General features: G+C 42.2%; 1 protein-coding gene across 19 annotated transcripts in view; it reads left to right on the plus strand.

Annotated features, from left to right (window-relative positions):
* LOC144929056 (protocadherin gamma-C5-like) overlaps nt 1-12371 on the plus strand; it is a 373601-nt gene that overhangs the window by 293954 nt on the left and 67276 nt on the right. Inside the window, exon 1 of one of the 19 annotated variants that reach the window (XM_073356125.2) lies at nt 1567-1701. The exons of 16 other annotated variants lie outside the window; for them this stretch is intronic. In XM_073356125.2, coding sequence (XP_073212226.2) covers nt 1651-1701 — 51 coding nt within the window. In that variant the 5' untranslated portion in view covers nt 1567-1650. Of the gene's footprint in view, nt 1-1566; nt 1702-8471; nt 8727-11005; nt 11100-12371 lie in introns of those variants that run through there. 2 more of the 19 variants (XM_073356157.1, XM_073356142.2) reach the window with 2 other exon arrangements.

The raw sequence follows: 12371 nt of genomic DNA on the forward strand, positions 1-12371 counted from the left end.
CCCCCCATCTTCTCTCAGGAGCTCTACAAAGTCAGCCTGAGGGAAAATGCACCGACGGGCTCCTTAGTGCTTCAGGTTAAAGCCAACGACAACGATGAAGGTTCAAATGCTCAGATCAGCTACATTATTAGCAAGGTATCAGAAAAGACCCTTCAGAAATTCAGCCTGGACTCAGAAAATGGAAAAATCACAATAAAGGAGCCCTTGGACTTTGAAGAGACACGTGACTATACCATGGCAGTAGAAGCAAAGGATGGAGGCGGACTAGTGACACACTGCAAAGTGGAAATAGAAGTTATTGATGAGAACGACAATGCCCCCGAAGTGACATTCACATCTGTGTCCAATCCTGTCCCAGAAGATTCAGTACCTGGGACAGTGATAGTTCTGATCAGTGTTAATGATCTAGATTTTGGAGATAATGGAAGGGTCTCATGCCATTTACTGGATGATTTTCCGTTTACTATAGTGTCGTCTTCTAATAATTACTACAAGCTCCTCACAGACAGCACCCTGGACAGGGAAAGGACCCCGGAGTACAATATCACAATCACCGGCACAGACAAAGGCTCCCCCGCCCTCTGCACCCAGAAAACCATCCTGTTGCAGATCTCGGATATCAATGACAACGCCCCTGTCTTTGAGAAACCTTCCTACACCGCCTATATGCCAGAGAACAGTCCCTCGGGGGCCTCTATTTTCAGTGTAAAAGCCTCAGACCGGGATCTGGACCGGAACGCCCAAGTCACTTACTCCATCCTGAGCAGCAACCTCGAAGAGGTGCCTCTCTCCTCCTACATCTCCATTAACTCCCAGACCGGAGTGATCTATGCGCAGCGCTCCTTCGACTACGAGCAATTCCGGGAGTTTGAGCTGCAAGTGAAGGCCCAAGACGGCGGGACCCCGCCTCTCAGCAGCAATGTCACCGTCAGGGTGTTTATTGTGGATCAGAATGATAACGCCCCTCGCATTCTGTACCCTTTGCTCGGAGCCGATGGCTCCGCCTTGTTCGAGATGGTGCCTCGCTCGGCCGAGGCAGGTTATCTGGTGACTAAGGTGGTGACGGTGGATGCTGACTCAGGACACAATGCCTGGCTCTCCTACCATCTGCTCCAGGCCACGGACCCGTCGCTGTTCAGCATGGGGCTGCAGAGCGGGGAGATCCGGACAGCCCGCGCCTTTGCGGACAGAGATGCTGTGAAGCACAGGCTGGTCACCCTGGTGAGGGACAACGGGCAGCCGCCTCTGTCCGCCACAGTGACTCTCAACCTGGTGTTTGCCGAGAACTTCCAAGAGGCTCTTCCGGAAATGAGCGACCAATCGAGTGACTCGGCATCTCAGTCTGATTTACAGTTCTACTTGGTGCTGGCTTTAGCCCTGATCTCATTTTTGTTCCTCTTGACAGTGACACTGACCATTGTGATGAAATTGAGAACGTCAAGGAAACCTAAATTACTTCAGTGTTTTGGTCCTGACCCTTATTCCAACACCGGCTCTATGTTCCCACCCAACTATGAAGATGGGACTTTGCCTTATTCCTACCAGCTGTGTTTGTCCTCAGACGCCAGGAAGAATGATTTCACTTTCCTGAAACCAAATGTCCAGGTAGCAGATAATATTCTGTGCGGTGAAAGCTCAGGAACGGTATTTATGGGCAACGGATCTAGTAGTTTACATGCTGAGACGCAGACTGCTGCGGAGGTGAGCTGGTGAACTTATAATTTCATATTCATGTTTGTTTGAAGATTTTGAAGTAACTCTTTTCATCTTTAAGAAGTGTAGGAGGTCGTTGTGGAATTGAACCGTAGTCGTTTTTAGACTGTTCCATGGCGCACACAATTCGCATCTCTGAAACACTAATGAAGTTGTTTCCACAATACTCCTGCCTTTTAGAGTAGCTTTATTTTACCCATTTTACTGGGGAGGAGCTGAGGCACAATGGGAACAACTGTAAGATAAAGATGTAAAAAGAAACGATTAAACTGCTTCTCTTGCAGCAGTCTTTTCTAAGAGTTCGATAGGAACCTGATAGGTTAATAGAAAATGAGTACTTGTGGCACCTTAGAGATTAACCAATTTATTTGAGCATAAGCTTTCCTGAGCTACAGCTCACTTCATGGGATGCATACTGTGGAAAATACAGAAGATGTTTGTATACATACAAACCATGAAAAAATGGGTGTTTACCACTACAAAAGGTTTTCTCTCCCCGCACCCTACTCTCCTGCTTATCTAAAGTGATCACTCTCCTTACAATTTGTATGATAATCAAGGTGGGCCATTTCCAGCACAAATCCAGGTTTTCTTTCCCCCCCCCCCTTTTTCCACACACACAAACCCACTCTCCTGTTGGTAATAGCTTATCTAAAGTGATCACTCTCCTTACAATGTGTATGATAATCAAGGTGGGCCATTTCCAGCACAAATCCAGGGTTTAACAAGAAGGTGGGGGGGGGGTAGGAAAAAACAAGGTTACCTTGCATAATGACTTAGCCACTCCCAGTCTCTATTCAAACCTAAGTTAATTGTATCCAATTTGCAAATGAATTCCAATTCAACAGTCTCTTGCTGGAGTCTGGTTTTGAAGTTTTTCTGTTGTAATATAGCAACTTTCATGTCTTAGTTATATATATATATATATTAGTTAATATAGACACAAACATATAAATATTCTATTGGTCCACGGATGACCCACCCCTTACGTGTCCCTTATGTAACATGATTTTGTGGTGTGTTATAAAAGTTTTATTGGCATAAGTTTGTGATGGCTGAATTACTCAACAGTGGCAAAGATATTAGAGCGTTATGCGGGTCATTCAAAGGAAGTTATGACAAAATCGTTACAACACCTCTTCCTGTAGTCTGTCTATGTTCATATCTTACAAGGGGGACATTTGTTTTACAAGTAATATACAGAGTTTTAAAACATTTTAATTGGACCTGTTTTCTTTGTAACTGCTCCTTCAAGTTAGGTTTCCTTAGTTATCATGAGTCCAACTGTTCAGTAGGGGTGTAAAGCCAGATACTTTAACATTTAAATGATGCATTTAAAAAGTCTTTGTATATAAAAGTGAATGTATAATTGTTAAGCTGTCTGGGGTGGCTCAAAAGCCCAGGTACCAATCACAGGACAGGCTGTTAAGATGCAGGGCACAAACTTCTAACTGGTTGTGAGTTCTATATTTAGATTTTACCAACCAAATAGCAAGTGTAAACTACTCAAGCATTATTATAGTTTGAACATGGAGTCATAGACAGTCCCCTGGGGTACTCTGGTCTGTCTTGCCACCTAGGTAAGCTTACCTCTCTGATAGATAGTCCCTTATCCCAAAAATCATAGTCGCTTATCCCAAAAATCATAACAATATTCAAGTTACTCCCAGTCCCAAAGGACCAATCACTTACCCCAGGTCAATGGCACATTGGATCCTTACAATGCAGACAGCACTTGTAGCCAGGTCTATAGTAAATTAACTAATAATTTATTAAATAGATTTATTAAATTTTATTAAGAAAAAGAAATTAGAGTGTTATTTACAAGATTAAAGCAGATAAACGTGCACTGACAAATGAGTTACAGTCTTAGGTTTCATAAGGTGATAGAAGCTGCTCTAATATGGAAGCTCTATATGTCCTTTAGGGCTAACCTTGGCTATGCAGCTGTGGATCCCTTGCTTATTCTTAGAAATCTTGCCCTCCCAAAGTCCAAGCTGCAAAGAGATTCAGTTTCTTCTTGTCAGAGGTCTCCATGGCCTTCCCCCACTGTTCAAACTGATGGGAGGAATCCACATGCATGTCTGCTCTTAATGCCTGAGAGGGAGGACCAACAAATCAACAAAGTCTTTTGTCCTCTGATGTTCCACAGTGGTTTGTCTGATGTCTATAGGCCTTCTTTGTTGAGAAGGAGCTAACATCTCCTGTGGTAAACTAGTATTTCACACTTGCTTCTCTTCTGACTGGGGGAGTTTACAGTTTCAGAACAAGCACTTTTACAGTTACAGAGCAAATACTTAAACATTACTTTATAATATGGGGTACAGAGATTATAAGTGAGATTAATGTATGCAGCAATTTACAAGCATTTCATAAAGTCTAAACACTAAACACATTTTTATAAATCTAATAATACCTGTTTTAACAATACTAATACACAGGTGAGCCAGACTTGTTTCCAGCTATGCATTTATCAGTGTTCAGTTGAGGTCTACTGGCCTTGGCATGGTTTTTAAAAACCAGTTTTTCTACACTTTCCCAAAATGGAAGCATGTACTGGATACCACTGGAATGCTATAACTCCTTTTCAACAGCAACAGACAGTGCTCCTATTTCTAGCCTGCAAAAAGTGGACTCTTCCTATTCTCACTGGCTATTGACTACTATGGGCCCAAGGGCCAGTGTTTTTATTGTATTTTATTTCTTTAATTTTTATGTGAGGAAGGTCATATACCACTTTGGAGGGGAAAGGGAAACATGAACTTGTCTGGTTGGTAGTCTTAAAATAGTGATTTAGTTTTAGCTTCTCGAATATTTACAATGTTAGATGTTTTTGCCATGGAATAGGTGTATTACTGGTCAGAGTGTTCAAAAGTATACAACAAGCTGTAGTATTATGTGATTTTATTCACTATATGTCTCAGCAATTGATTACATTGACGTTACTAGTATGCATGTGTGTCCCATATGTGTGATTTGATATTTTAAATGTTTGCATTATTGGAATATATATTCCCCTTGAAGTAGCGTTCTTCTAGTATCAATTCCAATAGCTCTCCATTGTTCTAGATATTATAAAACTTTGTTTGAAGACCACCAGGCTCATAAATATATAGAGTAAAAATTATTTTATCACCTAATAGATAAAGCCAACCCATAGATAGCACTCCTGAGTCCTTTATTTATATTTAATCCACAGTGCAAGAATGGACTTAAACAACAAAAATGAACAAATCAAATAATAAAAAAATGTGAAATAGTACATCTACTGACATAGAAGTCAGGTATAAGTTTACTACAAAGATATAAGCATTTAGCAATTGCACAATGCATCATCAGAATGAAATGCCCAGAGGATAGTTGGATTTGAGAAACATATATCTCATATATATATAGATAACTCTGGACCAAGCTATTTGTAATTCATAGTCAAGTAAACAAAATAAACAAAATTAAACCACTAAAACTTTATAAATAACGATCAGTCCTACAAACACAAATTTTATTCCTTGGGAATACTTCAGATTTATGTACATAATAATGAGAAAACAACATATTTATAATGTGAACTCTCAAATGAAAGTACTTGTCAAAAACTCCAGCGTGAAGGTTCGGCAGTTATTGATTGAGACTCTGAGCACCGCTGTTCACCAATCAGGGAGAGAAAGGTGATGAGAGATCCAACCAGCCCAGCCTGGCATTTAGGCAGCACAGAACACAGAGCTCAGATTCACACTCACCCAGTGTTTAATTTGTGCCAGGGTTTGCCAGGACTGAGCCCCTGAACCTCTGGGCTTGATAGGTCAGTTATGAAAGTAAAAAGATTGCTTGAGCCCCAGCACCCCTTTTACTACAAATGAAGCATTGCACTCAAGGGATCTGGACTGAACAGTAAGGAACTATATTCTAGGAATGAATTTAGCTTTGCTTTAACTATCAACATTACTGGTAACGTTCTGCCAAAGACAGAATTAAAACACAGTCATTCAGTGGAGGAGAATCAGGAGCTCCACATCCACACTGGCAGGGGAACTGTGAGCACCTACCTCAGGGCAGACTGTCACAAGCAGGGCAGACACCCCCAAACTGGTGATGTGTTCTATAATTAGATTTCACCAAGCCAGTAACAAATTTGAACTCCTGGATAGGGTGACTAGACAGCAAATGTGAAAAATCAGGATAGAGAGTGGGGTGTGATAGGAGCCTATATAAGAAAAAGACCCCAAAATCGGGACTGTCCCTATAAAATCAGGACATCTGGTCACCCTACTCCTGGATCACAATGCCAGTTTTACCATGGAGTCACAGACAGTCCCCTCAGACTCTCCAGTCTATCTTGCCACCCCCACAAACTGGACTTTGTGATAGAAGGTCACTTAAACCAAAAATCACACTACATGAGGTTGCTCCCAGTTCCAGGAGACCAGTCACTTACTTCTCATTAATTGGTATTTTAGATTTTACACCAAAGATGGTGCTAGTAGCCAATTCTATAGTAAACTAACTAAAGGTTTATTAGCTAAGAAAAGGAAATAAGAGTTATTGAGCTGTTAAAGCAGGTAAAATATATCTGTGGGTGAGTCACTGTTTGGAACTCCAAATGGTGACAGTGATGTACTAAGCTGCCAGTTTCCCAAAAGTCTTTTCAATGTTCCCAAATTCTCTCTGGGGATCTCTGCTTTGCATCTGGTACACTTCCCTCTAAGAGTCGAAACAGTCCAGAGATGAAAGATCTTTCCTTGAATCCATACTTTTTGCTTCTTCTCACAGAAAACAAGTTGACAGTGTCACTAGTGTGGGCTTTTCCTTTGATGAGGGAGAGTGAGGAATGCATTTTGCATCTTTGACCTCTGATCCTCACACACAATGATGACTTGCTTTGAAATTAGCAGGTTTTTTGTTAAATTTCTTCATTTGCATTTCACAAGGCTTCTTGCTTGTTTGATGGTTCATTTGATGGGTTATTTAGTTACAGGGGTATCCACAATGTAATGTTTGCTACTGCACTCAGATACATATAAGAGAAAACAATGCAAGTAACGTACCACTAGTTTTCAAGTAGTTTAAACTCCAAATACACCCTTATACATTTAGCAATTACATTGATCTATACTGGTACACAAGTGAATTCGCCAGGGGCTCTGGCATAAGCTGGCACCTGGTCTGCCAACGTCACACTAGTCAACTGAACATTTGGTCGATAGATACATCTAAGTCCATTATTGTTCCATAGAAAGGAGATCTCCTAATTCCCTTTTACCAATTCTTATGAAATATACGTTTGTTGCAAACCTGGTAGTTTATTTAATCAGCGAGACTGGAGAGTTTAATTGCCTGAAATATTACAAACAAGTGGAAATTCGTGTATATTTTTGGAAACATCGACTTCTAACGACTATACATTTTTAGTGCAAAGTAAAATGAATATTTTATAACAGGTCTCTACAATATTATTCTGCAACCCAGTTTATTTCAGTCCAAAAAGGGGTTTTGTAAACTTTCATGACTGAAAGGCATAGACATTGAAAATTCATAAACATTACATTAGGCTATGTAAATACATATTTATGATGAAGGACAGTTTCGACATCATTTTAGGTTTCCTACAATAGTAATTTTCTTTTGTCCTAAATTTGAGCCTTGACAGATTGAGAAATATGTGTGACAGATTATACTGATGTGTTTTTCATGGAATTGTTGGCATTAGAAATTAGATTCTAAAACATTTTAGTAACGTTTAGCTAAGACAAATTATATGTTTCCATAGTATATGTATTAATAGTGATCAAATGGCTAGTTTAAATTCATTCCGTCTACTAGGCATGTAGTTGTAGCTAGATTTACCTCACATTGGTGTAGGAATATTTGACAGACTTACTCTAGCTTTACATCGTAAGAAAACTTTTGAATACAGAGGTTTAAGGGAAACATTTTTGCCTTTTCTGAGATGCCCTATATTTTGTATACCTGAGAGAGCTTCTGGGAATTTTTTTTTACTCCGTTCTTTAGTGAGGTTCTATGGGGGAATATGGCCAACTGTATAATTACAGTAAAGTGTAGGAGAATAGAAACTTTTCGTAGTTATTTTAGAAACACTCTCTTCTGAGGAGACAGATTACTTTGAAAGAAAAAGACAAACTAAAGGCTCTAAAAGTAATTACTGAAATGGTTCCATTCAAAAGTTTAGACAGCGGTTTAGAACCAACAATGGCTCGTGTCATTCTAACTTTCTATTGCTTTTTGTCAAACTTGAAAGAACTATCCTTATCTGGATCTCAGGCATGTGTGTGTTCGCAGGGGATATGATTATTTAAACGAAGTCATTGTAAATGCTGAAAAGTTCTTTTACCTATTTACGACATATGTGTGCGCGCACGCGCACACACATATATACATACTAACAACGTGAAAGAAAAGTCAAGAAAGTATAAGGCTTACGATATTCACAGACTGATAGGTGCACAAAAAATACACAAAAAGCATGTCGAGTTGACATCTACATTTCTATACAAAGATACATTTTTGTACTTGATAATGGTTTCATTCTCGTCTATACAATTACAATATAACTTTTAGCTATACAGAATAATCCACAATAGTCACTACAGCTGTGCCGGCGCCTTGATAAGATCGCTGCTGTTGCAGTTCTCCGGCTGAGACTCAGAGTGCCGCTGTTGGCCAATGCGGAGCCTGGGCTGGAGCCGGAGATCCACCGGAGCCTCCTGCAGTGCGATTGCTCCGTCACACAGCGCAGATCAGAGAGAAAGCAGAGCAGAGAGACTCCACACAGTCTGTGCGGAGAAAAATAAACACCCCTTCACAGCGCTCTGAACAGTTAAACAATCCGGACTCCAATTACTCTTTCTTACCAGGGATTATATCAGCTTGATGGGGTTTTTCATTACCTGATCTGATTAAAAAAGAAGACGAGAGACAGCAAGAAGAGGGCAAAGGTGACAGGAATGAGGATGGATGCGAGGCACAGAGAGCCGGACCTGGTCGTCAGACAACAGGTACTATTGTTTGCATTCTTATTCTCTTTGTTCTGCCGGGGGGTCTCGGAGCAGATTCTTTATTCGATTCCGGAGGAAATGGCCAAAGGTTCCCTCGTGGGGAATCTCGCCAAGGATTTGGGGCTGAGTGTGAGAGAACTGCCCAGCCGGAAGCTCCGTGTCAGTTCGGAAAAGGAATACTTCTCTGTGAATGGAGAAAGTGGCAACGTCTATGTGAATGACAGGATAGACCGGGAGGAGATTTGCGGGACACCTCAACTCTGCATCATAAATTTCGAAACTGTGCTGGAAAATCCCTTGAACATTTTCCACATAAATGTCGCGATCCAGGACATTAACGATAATGCCCCGCGTTTCTTAAAAGATAATATCAAACTAGAGATGAGTGAATCTACTTTACCAGGTGCCCGCTTCCTCCTGGGAAATGCTGAAGACCTTGACGTTGGGGTGAATTCTCTGCAGAGTTACCAGCTGAGCCCCAATCAGGATTTCATCCTGGAAGTCAAAGAGAGCCGGGATGGCAATAAATATGCAGATTTAGTGCTGCAGAAACCCCTGGACCGGGAAAGCCAGCGCAGCCTTCACTTGATCCTCACGGCTGTGGATGGGGGAGAGCCGCAGAGAACTGGGACCGCCCAGATATGGATTAATGTCACCGACGCCAATGACAACCCCCCCATCTTCACTCAGGAGCTCTACAAAGTCAGCCTGAGGGAAAATGCACCGACGGGCTCCTTAGTGCTTCAGGTTAGAGCCACCGACAACGATGAAGGTTCGTATGCTCAGATCAGCTACGTCTTCAGCAACATTCCAGAAAAGGCCCGTCCGAAATTCAGTCTGGACCCAGAAACCGGGGAAATCACCGTAAAGGAGCCCTTGGACTTTGAGGAGACACGTGACTACACCCTGGTAGTAGAAGCAAAGGATGGAGGCGGACTAGTGACACACTGCAAAGTGGAGATCGAGGTTCTTGATGAGAACGACAATGCCCCCGAGGTAACACTCGCATCCCTGGCCAGCCCCATCCCCGAAGACTCAGTGCCTGGGACAGTGATAGCTCTGATCAAAGTTCTAGACCGAGACGACGGAGAAAACAGAAAGGCCTCCTGTCGTTTACAAGAAGATTTACCCTTTAAAATTATATCGTCTTCCAATAATTACTACAAGCTTCTTACAGACAGCACCCTGGACAGAGAAAGGACCCCGGAGTACAATATCACAATCACCGCCACAGACAAAGGCTCTCCCCCACTCTCCACCCAGAAAACCATCTTGTTGCAGATCTCAGATATCAATGACAACGCGCCTGTCTTTGAGAAACCTTCCTACACCGCCTATGTGCCAGAGAACAATCCCTCGGGAGCATCTATTTTCAGTGTAAAAGCCTCAGACCGGGATCTGGACCGGAACGCTCGAGTCACTTACTCCATCCTGAGTAGCAACCTCGAAGAGGTGCCTCTCTCCTCCTACATCTCCATTAACTCCCAGACCGGAGCGATCTATGCGCAGCGCTCCTTCGACTACGAGCAATTCCGGGAGTTTGAGCTGCAAGTGAAGGCCCAAGACGGCGGGTCTCCGCCTCTCAGCAGCAATGTCACCGTCAGGGTGTTTATTGTGGATCAGAATGATAACGCCCCTCGCATCCTGTACCCTTCCCTCGGAGCCGATGGCTCCGCCTTATTCGAGATGGTCCCTCGCTCGGCCGAGGCAGGTTATCTGGTGACTAAGGTGGTGGCGGTGGATGCTGACTCGGGACACAATGCCTGGCTCTCCTACCATCTGCTCCAGGCCACGGACCCGTCGCTGTTCAGCATGGGGCTGCAGAGCGGGGAGATCCGGACAGCCCGCGCCTTTGCGGACAGAGATGCTGTGAAGCACAGGCTGGTCATCCTGGTGAAGGACAACGGGCAGCCGCCTCTGTCCGCCACAGTGACTCTCAACCTGGTGTTTGCCGAGAACTTCCAAGAGGCTCTTCCGGAAATGAGCGACCAATCGAGTGACTCGGCATCTCAGTCTGGCTTTACTATTATTTTGGTGGTAGCTCTAGCTTTGATCTCATTTTTGTTTCTCCTGACAGTGACACTGGCCATTGTGATGAAATTGAGAACGTCAAGGAAACCCAAATTACTTCAGTGTTTTGGTCCTGACCCTTATTCCAAGACAGGCTCTATGTTCCCGCCAAACTATGAAGATGGGACTTTGCCTTATTCCTACCAGCTGTGTTTGTCCTCAGACGCCCGAAAGAATGAATTCACTTTCGCGCAGCCTATTGTGCAGAGGAACGAGAATATTCTGTGCAGTGACAGCTCAGGGGCGGTATTTATGTGCGATGACTCTAGCAACTTAAAAGCTGAGACAGAGACTTTTGTGGAGGTGAGATTCTGTTTTCATGCATTCTATATTTTCCTGTTCAACTTTGAATGAATAATTGTAAATGAAGACCAGACGTCTTCTAGTATAGGAACACATTGTGAAATAGGTGTTTGGGGGGGGGGTTGTTTTGGTTTGGGTATGTTTGTTTGTTTTTAAGGCTTCTACCTATAGTGCCTCATGTGGTATCTAGGCGTATCACAAACATGTATGAATTTGTACTCATGACATTCCTGCTACCTAGAGTAAGGTTACCCCCATTTTACAGATGATGAATTTAAGTAAAAGTAGACCTCCTGTTGATCACAAAAGAAGTCTGAAACAGAGTTCGGAATCAAACTCAAGACTCCTAAATCCCAATCCGCTGTTTTAATTACAAGATATTTTTCTTTCTTTTAAGAGTGAACATCCTTCCTCTCATTCAAAACATTTCCTTAGAATAACTTTATTCTCAATAAATATCTAGATACCTGAAGTAAAAGATATATTTTCTAATAGTACAGAACAAATGTTTCAATTCATTTTAATGCATAATTTTTTAAAAAATAACCACTCTACATACTGCTTATTTTGCAGAAGTCTTCTTTGATTAGTGTTCTACAATATCTTGGACAGATGATATAGTCATAAATATATAAAGATACCCTTTTTACTCCTCCAGTACCCCTGGAGGACTCTCTTTTATGTCGCTTGTATAGCCTGGTTTTCAGGTGTGATATAAAAGCTTTCAATTATGCGGATTTGTGATGGCTTCATTGCTCACCTGTGGCAAAGCCATGAGTGAATCTTGCAGCTCCTCCCAGACGAGTAATGATAAATCTCTTTTGCCCTACTGTCCTATATTCCGTACATGGCCATACATCCCGCAGAGAAAGACTGTTTTTCAAATGTTTTGGAAAGTCTGAAAAAGGTAATTGTGCCCTTTCCCCCTATACCTATACCTATCAGGCCAGGTTGCTTTAATTCCCATTATTCCAAATGCTCTGGGATAATAGGGAGCCATCGAGTTTCTTAAAATGTGCTTTATAATTCTTGATATACAGAAATATATAATATTTTAAAACTTTCCAGACTCATTTACCAGAACTAGAAGCAAGTGCTGGGTCACACTTTGGAAAGCTGTAAGTGTTCTGCCCAGACACCCTGAGTCTAGCCCTCCCGGTGGCGAGATTTCGACAATGAGAATTGTCACGGCTGTATGAATTGTCACAAGTGTATGGTAAATATTGACTGTCAAGGGCCTGGGCCCAGAACGATTGTTTTTAGGAGTAGCGA

Source organism: Lepidochelys kempii, chromosome 8 (assembly GCF_965140285.1).
Source record: "Lepidochelys kempii isolate rLepKem1 chromosome 8, rLepKem1.hap1, whole genome shotgun sequence".
Taxonomy (NCBI): Eukaryota; Metazoa; Chordata; order Testudines; family Cheloniidae; genus Lepidochelys; species Lepidochelys kempii.